General features: G+C 29.5%; 1 protein-coding gene across 1 annotated transcript in view; it reads left to right on the forward strand.

The window, feature by feature from the left end:
* Positions 1-2,922: 2,922 nt before the first annotated feature.
* Positions 2,923-22,427, forward strand: part of LOC113375358 (thyroid transcription factor 1-like) — a 42,260-nt gene continuing 22,755 nt past the window's right edge. Inside the window, exon 1 of the mRNA XM_026615294.1 lies at positions 2,923-2,931. Within this exon, the coding sequence (XP_026471079.1) occupies positions 2,923-2,931 (9 nt within the window). The remainder of the gene's footprint in view (positions 2,932-22,427) is intronic.

Below are 22,427 nucleotides of genomic sequence, written 5' to 3' on the forward strand. Positions count from 1 at the left end.
CTGTATAAGCAACAACCGGATCATTTACTTCAAAATCATTTGAGTAATACTCGATTACTTTTTGATATTTTGTCCAGTCGGCAGCTTTGCAGTTCCAATATTCCCTAGTTCTATTTATAATAGGTGATTCTCTTAGTTGCATAATTATTGGATAATGATCAGATCCAAGAGAATAATTCCTGACATTCCATACAATTTTATGTGCCACCTCGTGAGTACACAATGTAATGTCTACTACTGTCGAACTATTCTTAAAATTCAAAGTCGGATTCCCGTTATTTAATATAATTAAATTGTTGTCATTAATAACTTCCAATAAGTTATTGCCAATCTTATCATTCCAATTACACCCCCATGCCATATGATGAGCGTTAAAGTCACCACAAATTATGTAAGGTTTGGATATCTGACTTAATAAATCATTCCATTGACTAACAGAAATATTATAGTTAGGTACAATATATACCGAAATTATAGATAGTTGATGTTTTCCTGCACAAAATTCTATGCCAGATATTTGGAATTTATTTATATCAATTGTTCCCGTATTAAAAGCTAATACTTTATTTATAATTATTTTATCCTTAATTAGAATTGCAGTACCACCATACCCATCCTTTCTGTCACTGCGCACAGTCTTATATCCCCTGAGCGAAAATTTCCTATCGCTCTTCAACCATGTTTCTGAAAATGTAGCAATATGTATTTTGTTTTCAAATAAGAAATGTTCAATATTACTTTTGTTATGTATCAAAGACCTACAGTTGAATTGTAGAATGTTTGTTTCCATAAAATAAATTGTAATTGTGATTGTATAATTTTCTTTTGCACATTTTCCATGTACTCATTAGCCTTAATTTATGTTGATATATAAAAAAATTTTTAAACTTTCTTTATTTGCATTAAAAGATCTAATATTCCATTGTAAAAATTCATTATGAGATTTACTAATTTGTTTTTTTAAATTTATTCAACTATTTGTAATTTTTTTTTTTTTTTTTAAGCTTTTGTACTATTGTCATCTCCCACTGTATTTTTTTGATCAATGCTTTTCCTAGAAACTTCAAAGTTTAACTTTTCGAGAATTAAATCAAAATCATTTTTAACTTTTACCAGGACTTCCTCTATAACAACATCTTCTTTATTCTTGTATTTTTCCCTCACTTTCTTCAATAGTTCCTCATGTCTTATTTGCATTTTTTTAAATGCTTCCAAATTTAAATTTTTACCAAATTTCTCGCTACTGTTTTTCACTCCCAATGCTAGATTTAAATTCCTATTATGCATTTGATTGCCAGATCTGATATTTACTGTTTGCCTTCTTTCAATTATTTGCCTAGGTTTATTCATAGCCATTAACCTATTTGGTTCTATATTTATTTCTTGCTCTTGAAAATGGCTTAGCAATTCGTACTTATTCTTATGCCTAGAATTATTTCCAAATTTACCCGTTTCATTAACTCTAGGAAACGTACTTTTAAAATCCGGATTATAATGATTTATTTTAGCTGATTCTGCATATTTTTGATTGCGAAGAATAAATTTAGCCTCAGAATATGATATATTCTGAAAGGCCATTAATTCTTTAATTCTTTTATGATATTGAAACACTTCGCAAATTTTATCATTTGCTTCATGTTGTTCATGACACACAGCGCATTCAAAATCTTTTTCAATGAGGCATGTATCTGTGCTATGTTCCCTAGCACACTTGCGACATCTAGTTTTGCTTTTACATTGTAGTCTGATATGACCATACCGCCAGCATTTGTGGCATTGGACAACATTTTGGATATATGGACTCACCTGCAATTTCACAGAATATATCGAAACTTTATCTGGCAAATAGTTTCCTTTAAACATAATTTTAACCATTTGCGATTTGTTAAAACTATGGCTTGTATTTCTTTTTTTTATACACTTAACATCAATTATTTCAATTTCTGATTTAATGACTTCTTTAATTTCTTCCTCATCCATGTCAGAATCAACATTGAATATTATACCTGTTCTACATACTTTATGTTTAGGAATATATACTTTTATTTTGTTTTCGCTCAAAAATTTTTCACTAATTATTTTATTTGCAAACTCGTAATTTTTGAATGTTATTTTAATTTTGTTTTTGCCAATTTTTGTGAAATTTTCTATATTATTGCTTAATGCTGGGGAATTTTTATAAATCATTCTTCCCAACGCAACGTTATGGTAGTTACCTAGATTTTGATTTTCTGATTCTGCATAAACTTCATAAGGCCCTTCATCTAATGCACTGTAGAAATTTATTCCACTATTTAACATGTTGAAGCTCTTATTAAATTTTTTTTTACTGCAATATCATTATGATTTCCCTCGAATTCTTTTACAGCTGTCTTTTCTTTTTGATTTATATCGCCTTCTTCCTCAACAACCATATCATTACTATTCTCCTGAGATTCATTTACACCAACTGCCTCACTAGTTTCTTCTTCCATTACCATATCAAACCAATTTTTAACTGTTTCTTTCAAATTTTCACTTGCTTTGTTTTTATTAATATTTATTATTTCTTTTATTTCCTCTTCATTCAATTCCACTATAACTTTTTTAATTACATCTTTATTTAACGCATTCCTTTCAGATTTTATTTTATTTATTTTATCCATTTTTTTACTATCTTTTCTTATTTCTGATTTATTACTACTAACTACACCACTTTTTTTAATACTTTTACTATCACTATTTTTATCATTTAGATCCGTTTGAACGCTATTTACTTTATTCGAATTAACTAATTTTCCTGTGGCGGACATAGCTCAGAGGTAGCATGTCCGACTCACATGCCGGAGATCGTTGGTTCGATCCCTGGCGCTTCCAATTGTAAAAATATAAAAAATGTGTCAGAATTTCAATTGTAAGATGAATGTAAAAAAAATGGTTAGAATGTATAAGGTATTAGAATGTATAAAAATTGAATTAGAATTGAAAATAAAGAAAAATGAAATAGTAGAAAGAAGTAAGAAGATAAAAAAAAAGGGAAGAATGAAGATAAGTTGAACTATGTAGAAGAATAGAATTTAGTGAAGAAGATAAGTTGAGAGAAAGTATATAGTATAAGAAGAATAGAATCTGTATATAAATTGAATTTGATATAAAAAATTAGTATAGAATGTAAATAAATGTTGTAGGTGGCTAAATGCTCAGAGTAAGCGAGGCCAAATAAAAATTATAAAAAAAAAAAAAAAAACTAATTTTCCAACATGATTCTCACTTAGAATTTCATTTTTACTATGAACAATACCTTCGGAAATATCATATCCCGTATAATCCGTATTATTAATTAATTGCACTGCATTACTTATTTTAATTCCAGTTTCGACTTCTGTGCTCACTACACCATTGTTGTTGTTTGCCGGTAGCCGTAAATCAGCAGGCCCGAGCCTGTGACTCATACCACGTCTATTATTTGTTATCTAATATTATTTGTATTAATTTTTACCTCGATCTTAACCCGTCGAACGCTCGACCTGAACTGTGATATAAACAAATTATAATCTGGATAATGACTAATCGGGATACTTTTGTTTTTGTTGCAAATGTTTTGCATCTGATAAACTTTGAAAGACATGCGTGGTTAGGGATATGGAAATGGAACAAATATGAAAAATGAAAGCAAAATTTACTTTGGAACGAGAATATTAAGGCTTTTTTTATACCTAGTGGTGTCCATATTCTAAAATTAATTGTAATTGTGAAGTTTACGACGCAATTTTGGATATTGTAAATAATAAAAAATTAAATTAACGTAAAATTTCAAAAATTCAACATGAAATACGAATGTTATGATTGAAAATGAAAAGCTATTTTTTTTTAGTTTTCTTGGCATGATTTGCTCAATAGAATAAATAGCATAATAAATAAGTAAAATGTTTCAAAACAATTAAACAATTAAAAAACTCCTAAAATTAGAAGAAAAATTTATTCATTATAAATGTCTGTTCACCACATTTTCTAAAATGTTTTTTTTTTTTACAATTCACAATTAAATATACATTTTGCATTGGCAAACTAGTTTCAGCTTTTTTGGGAAATCTGGGAAGTTTTTATTAATTCTTGCTCACGGCAGAAAAATGGCGCTCTGGTAAAATAACTATTTTGATATGCTGTTTTTTAATTATGTGTCTTCTTGTGTCATCACAATTGAACACATTTTACAACCTGACATCGTGCAGCAGCGATGTTCAGTTTCACTTGAAAATATAGATAAAAATTACGTTTCTAATTGAAAACCATTTCGGGCACTGCGGTGTGATATGGCAATGGGAAATCTTTTACACTATTTTTACCTGAAATGAGTTGGAGCTGCAGTACTACCCATTATACCCGTTAAATTTTAATAATTTATATATGTTAATTTTAATTTATATATATATATATATATATATATATATATATATATATATTACTTTCCGATCCCAACAGTTTTCATGTATGTATATACGTATGTTTATATATGTGCCTTAGTGAAATCTGTTTTTGTGCGATTTATTTTTATACAATTTTGTTTTTGAGCGATTTTTTTTTTGACATTGAAGCTTGCTTTCCGACGAAAGTTTTAAGACCATTAGTTTTCAAATATTCTATTATACGTAATCATTTTAATCCAAAAATTCTATTAAAAAAATTTCAAACAAGAATTAAATATTAAAAATGACAACTCTTTGCAGAATACGCAAGAGAAGAATGAAGCTTGAACGATTGAGCACCATTGATTTATTAGATTGAAAGTAATTGAATGTTTGTTTATGTTATGAGGTTTATTCATGTGCTATCATAGTATAAAAGTATACTTCGTAATTAAAAGTATTTTTGTAATTTTGCAACAATATTAAACACCTCAAATAATTTAGTTTTATTATTTTCTTCCTTGTGATGATTGCATTAGTAAATATAAGAATATTCTTAATATAATATTAATATTTTTAAGTTTAATAATTAATTCAAGTTTGTATACTTATAAAATTACTGCGCTTGTTCGATGGACACATTATGAGGCACGTACTTGGCTTAGTCACGGCTCTTCCCTTAGAAAAAAATGACAATCGCAGTGTATAAGCTCGTATGTAACTTGATATCTGATTCTTGATACCACCGTATCACAATACTACCCTTATATTTCCGTATGAATAAAGAATATACCACATAGCTCACGCCTTTCTTAATGTAGAGCTTCTAAGGCTATTGTCGGATGAAATCGATATCGTGAATGATAAAAAATAACCAACACTTTTAGTCTATGTGCTCATTAAAAAACTAATGATACTTATCGAATTCTAATTATGATTTCTCTCTTGTATTACAGTATTTTAAGTTTCAATTTATATCATAGTAAAGTTGCACGTTTGTACGTAATAATAAACTATACTAAAACGTTCAGTTATATACGTTAATATTATTAATAGCAATTATCAGTTATAAAATATTTAGGGTACTAAACTCCATCAATATAAATCGAATATTATTTATGTCCTTAGTTGTATTAGCTAAATTATATTGAATAGATAGATCTGTTTTCTCAAATTCTTGTTAGAATTGTTTTATCTGAATATGTATGTACTTAGGGCGGATCGATTTAAAGGTGACTTAGGCACGCATGATTTTCGGATACTAGAAATCAAAATAAGGTACTTTGCTGAAGAAACCACACCTCTAAAATGAATTCTGATGTCCCGTGCATTGACCCAAAAATGAGGGTTAAATGTTGAGTAACCTCTCAGGGGGGGCATGGGTGGATTGGCCTTCCAAAGTTAGTGGGGATCGGTTATACATTTGGAGGCAATTAGGACACTCTAAATAGGTCAAAATGGAATTTTTCAAATTATATCCCTTATCTTTGGGCCAATACACAGGACATCAGAATTCATTTTAGAGCTGTGGTTTCTTCACCTTTTGTGTTCTTCAGCAAAGTATCTTATTTTGATCCCTTTGAAATCATGAGTGCCTAAGCGACTTTTTTTGACCCATACAAATCGACCCGCTCTAATGTACATACTGCATTCGTTTTTCTATGGTGTGTCAAAACCATCAGGATATCCTTGACAAATGCCAATGCCAGTTTTAACTTATTTTATTAGATCTCCGGAATCACTGAACCTGCCTTTTCAAAAATATCAGTTCTTCATTTCGTAAATACAAATAAAATGCTATTTGAAACATTCAAATTCGACGCTCCGTTCTCTCAAAAACTGAATTGTTATTTCTTGCACTTTCCTTCCCGTATCTTCGAAACGGTTAAACCTGCCTTTGCCTAAAACTAATCAGCACCTTTAGTGTAATAAGAAATTTGACTACACCGTTCGAGTGATCATTTGTATTCGCACTTTGCTGTTTTTTATTGATCATGATTTGAATCGTAAAAAATAATTTTGTAATTCATAATTTAGTACACAATTATGGTCTAAAAGTTAACTTAAAATGCGATTCAAAGTTTGTATATGAATGAATTATATTTACTTATATGTCTTGTAATTTGTGCAACATGCATGACTAACAATAAGTTATAATATATTGTTTGTTTCACAAGATTACTAAACATTTGTTGAAATATTTCAGCATCCATTTATAAATTCGTTTTACTGACAAATAGAAATGACATAGTAGGATGATAATTAGAATTTGTCTGGACAAAACATAAAACACACACGCATTAAATCTCCCCACAAGTTACGCCCGAGAGTAGTAGTTAAACGCTCAGCTTCAATATTTGTCATTCCAAAGTCAATATTGTTTCACATAAAAGTATTTGTTTTATATTTTCTTTGTTGTTGATCCCTACTTAATTTAAATGAATTTGTCAAAATTATTATGTTGCCATTTTATGTAACAAAAAAGATTACAATTTGAAATGAACGTTTAATGGGAATTAAAATTAAATAAAAAAGTGGTATAAAAAGTGATTGCAATTTTCTCCATGACTTCAATAATTAAGATTTCAACATAGCAGTAATGACCAAGTATTGTCGACAAATATTTGATAGTCGCTAATATTTCAAAATTTTGTTGTTGTTTGACGAAAAATAAATTTCGAAGATCGTGTTCTACTATATATACTATAAATACTACTATAAATATATTTGAATAAACTAAATATATAACAAAATATAGAATACTACTATAAATAAATATCAATTTTAATAATTCATTAATATTTGAGCATCATATATAATAATGTTTTATTTCACAGATATGTGACCTGTTTTAATTACTTATTTTGCAGATCCATATTAGATTATTTATTTTGCTCTTTTCGAGTGAAAACGTTTAGAAAATTTGGAACGTTTCGGCATGGGGAGTAATTAAAATTGATAAATCTAATTAAAAACGCAATTTCATATAAAATAGAAATGCAGTCACATTCAATAAATTGTATTGATGAAATGAAATAGATTTAATCAATTATGATTTGGGTGCTACAAATACATAACAAATTAATTAATTTGTTAAAAATATCAAAATATAGAAAATGCCAATAGAGTTTTATGAATTTGAAAGCTTTTTCACACGCAATCAAAATACAAAAACATTTGTGGGAATTTCTAATAAATTAGATCTTGATTAATGTTGGTAGACAAGAGCGCGTAGAAGTAACTGTGCTTGTTAGAACTTGCGTAAACTTTTACCCTTCACAAAATGCTCTTATAATTTGCATCAAATTTTAAAGAGAGTTGCAGTTAATAACATTATATAAATCTTAGCACTTGTAAATTTCAAAAAGTAGTTAGTAGTAGACTGCAGGGTGATCGCACGGCAAATGCATGATATTTATGACAGTATTTATTAACATTTTGTATGAAAATTGGAACGTAACATAGCTTTGCTATAACATTCGTCTATTTTATGGCAGAATCGGCCCATAGGTTATTAGGTGAAAATTTAAATTACGATTAAAACAAAAATTGGTGGTGTATGGCATCGTAAGGCAAATTGCACCTTAAGGCACCTTAAGGCAAATTGCTGGAACTTCCCGTACCATAACGAAATGATCGAGAAATATTAAATGTTTTCAAATACATTTTTATAAATATTGTAACATTGTCGAAATTATTTGTTTAAAGTATATTGGAACAGAATTAAAATTAAAATCTGGATTTCGATATACAAAAAAAAATTCTTGAAAAAAAAATTTTTTTTTTTTGAAAAAAAAATAGAAACAAAAAAAAATTTTTCGAAATGCAATTATTTTGTTGAAACAAGCAGAAAGTTCTTTGAATAATTCAAATCGGACGCTTAGTTCTCTCAAAAACTGCCATTTTCTGCACATTTAGCTCTGTATCTTCGAAATGGCTGGACATGCTTTTGCTAAAAACGAATCACCTTTTCTCCCAATCATTACGAATTGAATGTTTTTTAGATCATTCAAATCGGATACTCCGTTCTCTCAAAAATTCGATTTGTATTTTCTGCACTCTTTGCTTTGTATCTCCGTAACGGCTGGACCTGCCTTTACCAAAAACTAATCAGCACATCTCCCTATCAATAGAAATCGAATGTTTTTTGAACCATTCTAATCGATTGATCCGTGCGCCCGAAAACGTGGACGAAAAAATGCCGACATACAAAACACACGCTCACATCCATTTTTTATGTGATATGCCAAAATGTTCTGAAACCTTCAAAACGTCGAGAAATGCAAAAAGATTTCATTTTCGATTTTCGGCCCATTACTATAATTATCCTACGAAAACTTATCACTTATTCGGTTTCATCTACAGAGAATAGTTTGGTTAAATTTGCATGAACATATTTTGAATGCTGGTTAAATATACTACTACCAACACTGATTTTTTTTTAAATTCATGTTAATTAATGCGTTTCGTAAAGTGTGCGTAGACCTGACTATACTTTTTAGAATGCACGTCAAATTTACCCAGTGCAAATTTATATAGGTAGTAGCGAGCTACCGCGCAGTACAAAAGTGATTACTAGTCGACGCCCGGGTTCTGTTTGCCAAGCACTTCATGGTGTAGATTGTAGAATGTCGATGTCGGTTCATTGACGGCTCCCGACTCTCCACTCTTTTTCTGCTCAAAACACGGCGACGGATAGACGCTGAGATATTACACGGCACATATGAAATCTTTCTCATCCTAAGCTGAATAAAAATTTTGGAAAAATAGTGGAACATGGCATCGTGCCTACAAATTAAATTTTTAGTAATTTAGTAATTTAAAATTTAACTAGTGGGGTGCATGGTATCATGCCTTAAGGCAAATTGCTGGAACTTTCCGTACCGTAATTGAAAAGCTTGGTACGCAACCTAAAAAAAATACACAAAATGTGTACACATTATTAAAATTTCTATAAAATATTTGATAATTTGATGTACATATATCCAATTAACATTTTTGACCTTCAAATGACATCTTTTTAACTTATTTTTATTGAGAGCCCATAACCGCTAGACCTGCCTTTCCAAAAGTTTAATTAGTTTTTCATCTTGTCAATACAAGTAAAATGTTTTTTGAATTATTAAAATCGGACGCTTCGTTCTCTTAAAAGCTGAGTTACCGTTTTTGGCACTGTTTGCCTCGTGCCTTTGAAACGGCTAGACCTGCCTTGGCCAAAATCTAATCAGCACGTATCCTTATCAATACGAATCGAATGTTTTTTGAGTTATTCAAATCGGTTGATCGGTGTTCCCAAAATCGTCGACGAAAATTTGTATCAGCACATACACACACATATATCATCAATTTTTTTTAAAGTATGCTAAAATGTTCAGAAACCTCTGAAACGTAAACATATATACAAATTTTCATTTTCGATTTTTTTGCGATTGCTATAACTTGCCCTACGAGAAGTTAAAAGGCTTCAATTTTTTTTGAAAATATTGATTTTTTTTTAAACTTCCCGCTAGGTAAGTTACAGTAATCGCAAAAAATCGAAAATTAATTTTTTTATATATCTTCACGTTTCCAAGCCTTCTGAACATTTTGGTATACCTTTATGAAAAAAATGATGTATACGTGGGGCGGATGTACCAAAAATGGTAATTTAAAAGATAACGGAGCGTCCGATTTGATTGATTCAAAAAACATTTTATTTGTTTTAACGAAATGAAGTACTGATCATTTTTTTCGGAAAGCAGGTCCAGCGCTTTCGAAGATCTAATAAAAAAGAAAAAAAACTCGAATATTTTAGATTTTAATAATGAGTATAATATATTTCTATTGGTTCTGTAGCAAGATTTATAATGTTAAACCATTAGACTACGACGCAGCGCTTACGCGCTTCGGTATATCGTCTTTAATACAGCAACACGATCGCTTTGAAAAAAATTCAAAATTTTCAAAAAAAATAATTATGGCTTTAAATATTACTTTATTTATTTTAAATTACGGAACGGTAAGTACCAGCAATTTTACTAATTAACTTCCCGTAGGGTTAGTTATTGTAATCGTCCAAAAATCGAAATTGAAAATTTTTACACATTTTTACGTCTTGAAGCTTTCTGAACATATTGGTATACCTTAGAAGAAATGGATGTGTGTGAGTGTGTGTATGTATGGATACAATTTTTCATTCACGTTTTCGGGCGTACAGATCAACCGATTTGTATGGTTCAAAAAATATTTGATTTATTTTTCCTTTGATTGATACGGAGATGTGCTGAATAGTTTTTGCCAAAGGCATGTCCAGCCGTTTTGGAGATACCGAGCTAAATGTGCAAAAAATGGCAGTTTTTGAGAGAACTAAGCATCCGATTTGAGTCATCCAAAAAACTTTCTGCTTGTGCTTTTATTTTCAAAAAAATTGAATATCGAAAATAATTGGAATTTTAATTTTTTTCTAGCTAAAGTTTTAAAGCTCACTTATACTTATACTATACTTATACTTATACTTCAAATAAATAATTTTTATAACTTTGCACTTCAGTTTATATAATTCTTATAAATATTATACAGATTCTTTCATTTCAAATTCGATTGATTAGGTTTTGTTTATTTACTTTTCTGTAATCATATATAAGTTACAGTATTTATAATAATCTGTTTGAAAACATTTAATATTCCTTCCAATTTTTCATTACGTTACGGGAAGTTCCCTCAATTTGCCTTTAGGCACGATGCCATACACCACTAGTTTATAATTATAATTTTATATTTCGGTTCATAAATAATCTGTCATGATTTCTGTCACTCACTTATTTAATATTAATCTCTCTTTTTGCCAGTCGTAGATTTAAATATTTCATAATTTAACTTTTGGCACGTGCCGGTGCTTGTTCGAAGCTTTTGCATTTGTTAATCGTTCTTGGAGATTTTTAAGCAATTAGTGCGTGCAGCCCCACGGATTGTCAACGATTTCGACAGGGTTGATTTTGTGCATGTGCCACGTAGATGACATTTAGGGTAGTGAAATAATATTTGCTCTTCCATCGTTTTTGTACCATTGTTGAACGTTATTAAATATAGCACACGTCTAGAATATTTTCGAGTTTTATTTATGTGTATAAACATGTAATTACGTAGCAAGTGGCGTGCACTTGTATGTGGACAGTTTGCAAATAAAAGGGAAATAGTTACAGACGATAAAGAATGATGTATAATTTCCTAATTACTTTTTGCATTTCATTATGCGTTTGACATTGATAATAGGTCTTTAATTTAAGTAGATTATACTGTTATAAATTATAGTGAATTATCTGTGTTTAGTTTATATTATAGTCTTCCTTCAAGCACTATATTTTTCTATCGTTATAGATTTTTCTTATTATGTAATAAATTAAAATTAGTTTGGTATGCCAAACACGCCATGCCAAACTATATACTGATTCACCTATAGCAGTAATTGGAACCCTTTTCATTTGGCTAAATACTGTTATGTGATTTTTTTAAGAATGTTCAGAACTATTTTTTGCATAAATACAGTACACCTTTTTCTTTTTTTATATTACATATAAATGTACTGATGTGAAATATCTAATGAAGAAGTATAATACAGAAAGGTAGACAACTTATGTACTTATACACCTTTATCTAGCATACATTTTATATATTGAAATATCTTTTTGAAAAGATAATATAGTTCAGTAAATTAAAATTTATTTACAGAAGATGAATGACCTATGCATATTGCGCATGTACAAAAAAGTATTCATGATTAGAAATTGAGATCTCACAGATTGTAATCCTGTAAGAATAACAGCTATATTAGAGAAGTACCATAAAATATTTAGCATTATACTGACTTCGTAGACCTTATAATATATCTATGTATTATGAGGTCTATGACTGACTCGTACAAAATATTCGTCATTCGAACTAGCTGTTATGAAATATTAAATAGTCGTCCAATTCATAAAAACTCTTACATGCTTTCTTAACGCTTTTGGCAATTCATTTGTACCTAATGAGGCGAGCATGAAGTGCCAAATTGACAGCTGCTCGGAAGCTGTCTTTCTTTATATTTTAAAATTCGATAGTGTCATAGGTTGTAACGACAATAGGACATACAAAAACGTTAGTTTTACAAACTTTTGGGACAACAAAAGCCGATGCTTTTTAATTTTATCGCATTTCAAAGAAGCTGTTACTATTCTTCGATTTAGTTGAAAGTACTAATAATATAAGTTGATTATGTTACTAACTAATATGAAATATTATTTAAATTGTAGGTATTACAGTGTTAGTAATGCATACCCAGGTATATTTGCTTACAATTTTACTTTTAATTATCATCATTATCAATTAATTTTAATTCAAGTAATGATCTTGCTAAGTTTTATTTCGAGTAATCAATATGCTTTGAACTTACGAAAATCATTTTTTTATTATTGTGTGTTAATAATTGGTTATTTATAATGTATCTATTAAAATTTGCCAAACTATATCACAGTTTGATCTCGGGTATCTTCAAAATATCTGCAAGTTTTTCAATATTTTAACCTCTCACCGCGCAATGTTGTTTATATTAATCAATATATATATATTGATTCAGAATTATTTGCTCTTCGAGCCTTGTTCTTGAATCCAAGTTATCAAATTATCGATATATATACCTATTGTCTCAGTAACGTCACTGTAATTTCTTCTATAAAAATACTTTACTAGTGAATCAAGCGCAATGCTTTTGCCGTTTTACGATTTGATTATTTTTTGCTAGATATATTATACATTTTCAAACATAACTAGTTATAAAAATGTTTTACAAACTAATTAAAGATTGGTTGCTTGCTAAAAAATTGTTCATTATTGGGTTCGGAAAGTATCTTCGTTATAGACATTTTGACACGTAATTTTCGTACAATAAGCAAATCTTTTGTCGTATTTCTGGTATTAGTATAATTCCGAGATCATCAATTTTTTAGTCGATATTGGCAAAAATTTGGTCAAAGTTGATTTTGACATTCTGATTTGAGGTGAAGATTTTACCAGCCAAAAAATTTTTAGTTGGCAGAACAAATAATGGTTCGATGATGGCAGGTCTGGAGAATATGGTGAACGACCAAACTTATGTGAGGTTTTGCGACGTCTCGATGCAGTACTATACCTTGCTTGTGGGTTAATTCTAGTCTTTTCTATTAAAATGCATCATTTAGTTTATCCAACTGATAACGTAAAGCATCCCAATTAACAGTTATAGTATCCTGGAAAAGCTGAAAAACGAACATTTTATTTAAACATTGAACTTTTAAAATCTTCCCAAACGTGCTGTACCACCTGGTGAATTTCAGCTTTGATAAAACTTAGAAGCAACATTTAACAGGTCTGCAATCATAAACAATAATACAATTGTAATAACATTTCTGGGATTACAATTATAAGCAATAATACAATTGCTCTAATTTTTCAAGGATTAAGACTTTTTGTTGAATTATAAATTTAAAAATTTAAAGATCGGTTGACATTAAAAGGCTATTTTTTAAAAAATGCATCTAAGTATTGTGACAAGTTTTCGGGATCGCAAAATGGTAAAATACTTGATTTTATTATTGAAAGTTACTGCTTACTACCCAACAAGTTTTAACCTTTCGTGACAGTGATTTCAGATAAACATCCAGTCCCTAATGATCAAAATCACATTTGACAAAAAACAACTCGTTGCGTATTGATTATTTTTGAACGCAGAAATTGATAGATAAAACGCCTCCAATTATAACCGACCTTGTGCCCGGTCACGTGTTTTGTTATTTGATTGTTTGATTGGCTTCCACCAAATACCAAGGGTTGTTATTCTTCGCTTCGGTTTGTTAAGTTCGAGTTAAACTGCAATCGACTGCAATAATAATAATCTCTCACGGGCTCACGAACGATTGAACGCACCCTTCGGTAGCGGTACGCTTTTTGTTTTGCGATTTAATAAATCAGGGTACGACGCGAATCAAAATTGTTCGAGATATTATAATATTTTACTTTTATTCTATAGCAAAATGTACATTTATTGTTTATCAGAATATTCATAGGTTATGTGAATAGGAAAAAGTATTTCAATGAGGTATCTGGAAAATGTAAAATATATTTAAAAAAATAAAAAAATTGAATAGATGTGTAGGGATTTGTGACTTTATATGTAAATATAATAGTATAAATTTAGTCGATAAGTTTATTAATAGGGTAGGACGGGGCACAAAGGTCAAATTTGACTTTTGAAAAACCAAACTGCATAACACATATTATACAACGCACTATGTTGCATATACATATATATCATAGAACTATGTTCAGTAAAATTTCCTGTTAATTCTTAATTATAGACATGTTTTTTACTATTTTTTTAAAGTTTGTCATCTGACCTTTTTTGTCCCATAGGCTGAGTATACAACTAGAAGACAAACAAATCCAATATCTTATTTTTAAAAATAAAGGAATTTTATATAATGATAGCTACAATATTTAATCAATGCGAAATAAAAAATTTTATGGGCACATTTTCCATACTGAACATAACCTTGGTTTGGTACTTCAGAAATATTCACGAGCAGATTTGGAATTACTATTAATTTATTCCTTGTAAAATTGCTTTTCTAACTTAAGTTAATTTTGGCAGTTGTTTCTTCTACTCAACATATGTAAGCTTTTACCAACAATTAAAAAAATACTCTCGTTAAAATTTTGAAAATATATCCGTTTATCTTGTTAGATCAAACTCAACCGATTTAAAGCGATGGCTAGTTAGTAATTATTTTTTCTACTTCAAAATATTGTTAAAAAAACACCACCCTTTTTTGTTTTTGAGATTATGGTATTTTAACCGCGGATCTGTAAACCCACCTGTTATCTTAGTCTTTTGTTATTTGATATTATTATTTTTGTCAAAGAATAGTAAACCTTGTTGTGCAATGTAACTTCAGATTATTAATGTATCAATGTATCATTAATGTATTCAGAATATTAATTGTATAATATACATTGTATCTTTGTGATTTTATCAAGTATCAAATTAATGCTTTTTGAGTTTTAATTGGCCATAATGCCATTATCATTCAAATTATATATACAGTGGAATCTTGATTAATCGGACAATTGTTGTCGATAGGCATTCGGATAATCGAAAATCCGGATAATCGAATGAATAAAGAATAATATTGTGTATTTATTAAAAGTAACATATATACATAGATATCAACGAAAATCAATTATTTCTACTGCAGCATTCATGCAAAAATTTGGCTTATAGGTTTGTACATACATTTGTCGCGGTTGATAGTTCGGATAATCGCAAATTCGTATAACTGAGCGCGGTATAAACAAATTTTTACTGTAATACAATCTATACAAGATCATGGTTCCTTCGAATTATTTATTAAAATTGCATATACTGTGTTCGGATTATATGTCCATTTTTTGCCTTTAATAGAAAGAAATTGTGATCGTGTTCACATATGGCAATAAATTATTACTATGGTGTAAATTACAATGCAATATGAATGTTAGCACAGTTAAGTGAATAAAAGCAGTGTATGCACAGTAGCAGTTTTTCTTACTCTGGCGTCGCTTCTGTTTGTCTGTTGGAACTGTCGTGCTGGTGAATAGATTTGAGTGCATCTCTGAGCAAGTCGGACATTTCTATTGATTTCTAATGCATTATAAACGTTCGTAGAAGTAGCTAAATGTTGATTTCACAATACACAACTGTCCTTATTCCTGCTCATTGTGTAAATTTAACAGCATTGTTAGGCAATCATTGATACTTATGGTCACTAATTTTTTCTTAAGAAAGGGTTCTGCAAATCTAACCACTTTGGGAATGCATACTATTACAAAACAAAAAATTCATAACTATAGTACTGCATATTTCTTGGAAATATTAATATTAGTCATATATTACGGTCACATTTTTTATCTTAAATTTTGAATTAGATTTTGAAACTAAATAAAAATATTACATCATATTTGAACTAGCCTAATGATTTATTTTTTTGTTTTCAACCTTTCATCACCTACTATTGTATTATTCTAAAAATCAACAGCATTTTATTCTGAAAACAAAATTTATCGACCAAAATTATTTGCAGTTAACACCTAAAATTCAGCTCATATTATGCTGGGCGGGGCACAAAGGTCCAATTTGACTCTGAACAATTACATCGTGAAAACCAAACTAATTATATCACAACAAATAACACATATCAAACAACTATCTGACTTTGTTGAGTAAAACTCCTAGCTAATTCATCATTGTAGAAATATTTTTCCTTTTTCTTTTATTTCCTTTTTTTCAAAAATTTGTCGCCTTGTCTTTTTTACTCAATTGGAGGACTAAAATGGGACGCCCAGAGTATATTTTCATTTTTAAAGAATTTTACGAAATAATTGTTCAACTGATGCAAAATATAAATTTCATGGTTAACTTTTTTTGCACAAAGATTGCAGTATATTTTCTTCTTGAAAAATAGTTTTCAGCAGAGTTGAAATAAATATTAATTTAGTTATTTCTTTTTAAATAGCCTTTTTCAACTTGATTTACTATTTATATAATAATTCACCTTTGCCAAAGTAAAATTTCAGTTGGTCCTCACATATATGTAAGCTTTATACTTGTTTTTGAGATATCGGTGGTAGACATTTTCACCCGCCGACCTTTAAGCCCGCTCTACACCATCAAAATTTTGTTTTTTTTCTTCTAATGACAATAATTTAAAACCGCCACGAACAGTTAATAAGTTCGCACAAGGCGTCTGTTATTTCCACTAATTTCATCTTGTAAGCTCTTCTTACTTTTTCTACTTTTTAAATTCATTTAATTATAATTCTAAAATCTTTATACATATGTCTGATTATTTTTACGTACATATCCGTATTTGCAATTCTAATAAAATTTCCAGGTCGCGAAGGCTACTCTGTGAGCTAATCCCGCCACTGCAATATTATTAAAAGTTCATAATTATCTTCCCGTAGGGTAAGTTATAGTAATGGGCCGAAAATTGAAATTGAAAATTTTTGCATATCTTTACGTTTCGGAGGTTTCTGAACATTTTGGCCATACCTCAGAAGTAATGGATGTGTGTGTGTGTTTTGTATGTCCGCAATTTTTCGTTCACGTTTTCGGGCGCACGGAACAACCGATACATTTGATTTCTATTGATAGGCTCCCTATCATAGGGAGATGTGCTGATTAGTTTTTGGCAGAGGCAAGTCCAGCCGTTACGGAGATACGTAGCAAAGTGTGCAGAAAATAGAAATCGAGTTTTTAAGAGAACGGAGTATCCGATTTGAATGATCAAAAAACATTCAATCTGTAATAATTGAGAGAAGAGGGTATAAGTTTTTGGCAAAGGCAGATCCTGCCATTTCGAAGATACAGAGCTAAATGTACAAAAAATTTCGGTTTTTGAGAGAACTATGCATCCGATTTGAATGATTCAAAAAACATTCTGCTTGTTTTGACAAAATAATAGATTTTAGAAAAAAAAATTGTTTCAAAACAGTTTTTTTTTAAATTATTATTATTATTATTTTTTTAATTGTGGCTAAAGTTCTAAAGCTCACTTATATTCTTTAAATAAATAATTTTAACTTTGTAATTCAGTTTATATAATTCTTATAAAAAATATTAGACAATGTTACAGTATTAATAATAATGTATTTGAAAACATTTAATATTTCTCGAACATTTTATTACGCTGCGGGAAGTTTCAGCAATTTGCCTTAAGGCACGATCCCATACACCACTAGTTACATTATATTATGATTCGACTATAATTGCCAAAATACGTTAAACTGATTTATATCATCGTCCAGCTCGGGAACGGTAGCAGAATCGTCCGGGAATGTTCGCTATCCGTCAATCCGCCAATCTGCCAATGCGTCAAGCGTGTACTCGCGCAACTAGTAGTTGCCGCTTCACTTGTTCGCTAATGGAATCCATGGAGAGCAGGTTAAGTGAAACGAACACTGCGCACTTGTATACCTATTAAGCAAATCAGCTGTGTAAATTTATTGTATGAAATATGGATGTTTGACGTTTTATTTCACACAGTAAATATATCGCATAATGTTTACGTGAGAATATTACGTTGCGTCATGTGGACCACAAAATTTTCACATGACTTTTGAGATCTAAACAAAAGGTGTATCTGTAATATGATTACGAATAATAAGCTGAATGCGTCGGAATAAAATTGTTTTCAGGATTGAAGAAATGTTTCTTGTTGAATAGTCTGTGTGAAATTTAATGTGGCGGCAGAAGAAATGCAGGTTTTATGGAGGGATATTCTTATATATTTTTGAATCATATGAGATTTAGTGATTATTTAATTACCACATGAGTACATACATGAGACATATTCGCATTTCCTTGCTCCCAAGGGCTCAAATGGTTCCAAATTGATAAAAAACAATTCTCGAAAGTTATAGCTCTTAATATTGTCTTTTAGATAGAGCGCAATTCAATCAAAGTTTTGTATGGAAATACCTTGAAAAAAATTTCAAAAATTTTGCAGAGCGCCGAATTTTCAATAAAAAATTACACGAATGTTGACTTTTATTTTATTATTTTAATTCATTTGTCGCTAAGTTATACCTAATTTTTTTTTTTTTTTAATTTTTAAATTTTTTTCCATGCTATTTCCATACGAAGTTTGATTGAATTGCGCACTATCTAGAAGTTAATATTAAGAGTTAACACTTTCAGAAAATTATCAATTTGGAACCATTTGAGCCCTTGGGAGCAAGGAAATTCGAAAATGTCCATATTAAAGACCACTCTAATATATAAATAAATGTATATATATATATATATATATATATATAAATTGCTTTTTTACCTTAACTTGCTTTCTTGTTTACTAATTTTTATTGTTTACACCTTTGCCAAGGTAAAAGTTCAGTTGTTTTTTTTTATTCCACCCACGTGTTAAAATTAACAATCCATAATATTACACGTTGATTATTTAACGTTATACTTAAGAATTATATTAAGGTCTGGAAAACTAAGCAACAGTGCTCACAACCAAAACAAAAATAACAACGCAAGAAACTACTTTTGTTAAGGATTTTTAAACATTACCGTTTATCTCCCGATAGCTATGTTGTAAGATTCAAGGCGATGGCAGGTTATACATTATGCTTAAAAATACATACTAAGATTATGATTTATAATTTTGTTGCATTGCATTGAAAAAATAATATAACTATTATTCTCTAAAACTTCTTTATAATTAAAAATAAAATGTTGGATCTTTTACTCTGCCTTTAGTGTAAAAAGGACCAGGTGACAAATTTGTGAAAAATAGAAAATTTTACTGGACACAGTTAGGTAGTTGTTTGTTTGATATGTGTTATTTGATTTTAATTAGTTAGTTTGGTTTTCACAGTATAATTACCGAAAGTCAAATTAGACCTTTGTGCCCCTACCCTAATAATGCGAAGTTCTCGCATAATTTTAATCGTTAAGCTAAGCCTTTAATAAAACATTCTAGAATTGACAAATTAGCCGGTCAACCAACCGAAATACAAATTTAACACCCGAAAGCATCTTAAAATTTCCCACTATGAGGGTCTAAGTTTAAAAATAAATGAACTCTATACTCAGTTTATGATTCCCGACTACCCCTATAATCGTGAACCGCGCACGGGAAATCAGGCATCATTAATTTTCAATGCGCACTTCCTCTCCCCATAATATGCGAGCTATTATAGGGGGTTGATATTATTTTAAAAAATAGTTCTTTAAAAACTATATACGATATGTTGATACTTACTTTGATTAGTTTATAATTAACCAGAATTAACTACCGAATGTGAATCAAACATTTTATTTTATAATAGCTAGCAATGTAATCGTTTGTAATTTCATTTTTTGCACAAAAACCATTTTCAGATCTAATTTGTGGATTTTAAAAACTTGATCTTATAATTATGAACTATCTATTCTTTATCCTTCCCACACAAAACAGCTTTTAATAATCAATATTATTTATTATTATTGCAATATTATATGTTCTAACACTTCGCCGTTTTGAATTTAAGCAACCAATATTTTCAAGAAAACAAGAAATACGTCATCATTGTATGGTTGCCGAAGATTTTTCTATGTTGATTTAGGCAAGCATAGAGACCATATAAATAATAATAGAGACCACATTTTATTTGAAAAGGTTTTAGCGTAGAAGAAATAAAATGCGAAAATCATGTAGTCTTTAACGACATTCATTTGATACTCAGTTATTAATTCTAATATTTGCATATATTATATGATTATCACATTTTAAAATACATAGATACAATAATTAGTCATTTTTTTCTATCAACTATTAACTTATTTGATTATTTTTATAATTTCATGTACTAACTAAATTAATAAAGTATACTTGTCTGTAAAGTAATGGATGTACTGATGTAGATACTTTAGTGAACAATTGGTTTTAATAAAACCCCCAATAAATATTTATCATTTGCACTTTCCTCGGTTTCTCTCTGGTAACATTAATTTAAATTCAACCAAGTGTTTGATAACAATCTATATGATGTGTTTGTTTTTTTTTGTCTTATGACTTCACTTAATTTTAAATAAATAACTAACAATATCGCATAATATCAGAAGCAAACTTTTGCAAATTGAATAACTGGTTATTTTAGTGCGTTATTCTACTGCATTCCAAATTTTGCACAATATAGATATTTTGTAATAACTTGTAATTACATGTACATGTATCTACGTGTACTTCTCATTGAATCGCCTACCATAAGATCAGCCTAGAATATCTTTAATATATATTCCTAAAGTAATTAGGGTAGTGCGGGGCTTAAAGGTTTGCGGGAAAAAGGTATCTAGAAGGTATCTGAAAGGTACCACCACCAATATCTCAAAAACAATAAGTTAGAATTTTTTCGTAGATTTTGAATTGATCGAAATTGTGAGTATTTGGCCGATCGTTGAGTCAATTCTACATTCATCGATTTATTTTCAGTTAATATAGATATTTTGTAATAACTTGTAATTACATGTACATGTATCTACGTGTACTTCTCATTGAATCGCCTACCATAAGATCAGCCTAGAATATCTTTAATATATATTCCTAAAGTAATTAGGGTAGTGCGGGGCTTAAAGGTTTGCGGGAAAAAGGTATCTAGAAGGTATCTGAAAGGTACCACCACCAATATCTCAAAAACAATTAAAGTTAGAATATTTTAACAACAATATATAAAAGTAGTGGGTAAAGATGTTTAATTACCCACCACTTTATTTTTTCCGACTCAATCAGGATATAAACTGCCATGTTCGAAAATCTATAACAAAAGTATTGTGAGCACCGTTGTTTAGTTTATGAGACCATAATATAATTTTTAAGTTTACGTTATTTAATTATTTTATAAGATGTATGTTAATTTAAAGTTAGATTCAACAGATGCTTTTTACAACCTTTATAATAGCTCACATGTAGGTGGGGAAGAAGGACCAACTAAACCTTTACCCTGGTAAAAAAGTAAATAATAAGGAAATAGTAGATAAAAAAGTAAATTAAGTTAGAAAAAGCAATTTTACAAGAGATAAAATAAATTAATAGTTATTTCAACTCTGCTTATAAATATTTCTGACGAAATACAGATCAATGTTATATACATTGTGATCTTTGTAAAAATTTGGCCATAATTATTTTTGCATTGGTTGAATAATTTAGCTATTATTTCGCAAAATTCCTTTAAAATTTAAAGTAAGGCATTGTAAGTGTTACCCCATGGCTGCCTCTTTTTACCCAGGCTACGGAGTAAAAAGGGACAGATGACAAATTTTGGAAAAATCGCTAAAAACATTTCTATAATTAGGAATTAACTAAAAATATTATTGAATATAGTTTGTTAGTTGTTTGTTTGATATTTGTTATGCATTGTGATGTAGTTTATTTGATTTTGTTTGATTTGATTTTGAACAGTGTAATTACTGAAAGTCAAATTCGACCTTCTGGCTCCGCTCTACCCTAAATCAATTTTTTTTTCGACAAA

Source organism: Ctenocephalides felis, unplaced genomic scaffold, assembly GCF_003426905.1.
Source record: "Ctenocephalides felis isolate EL2017-DRISC unplaced genomic scaffold, ASM342690v1 CF-g0.4_SCAFFOLD_01886, whole genome shotgun sequence".
In the NCBI taxonomy this organism is placed as follows: Eukaryota; Metazoa; Arthropoda; class Insecta; order Siphonaptera; family Pulicidae; genus Ctenocephalides; species Ctenocephalides felis.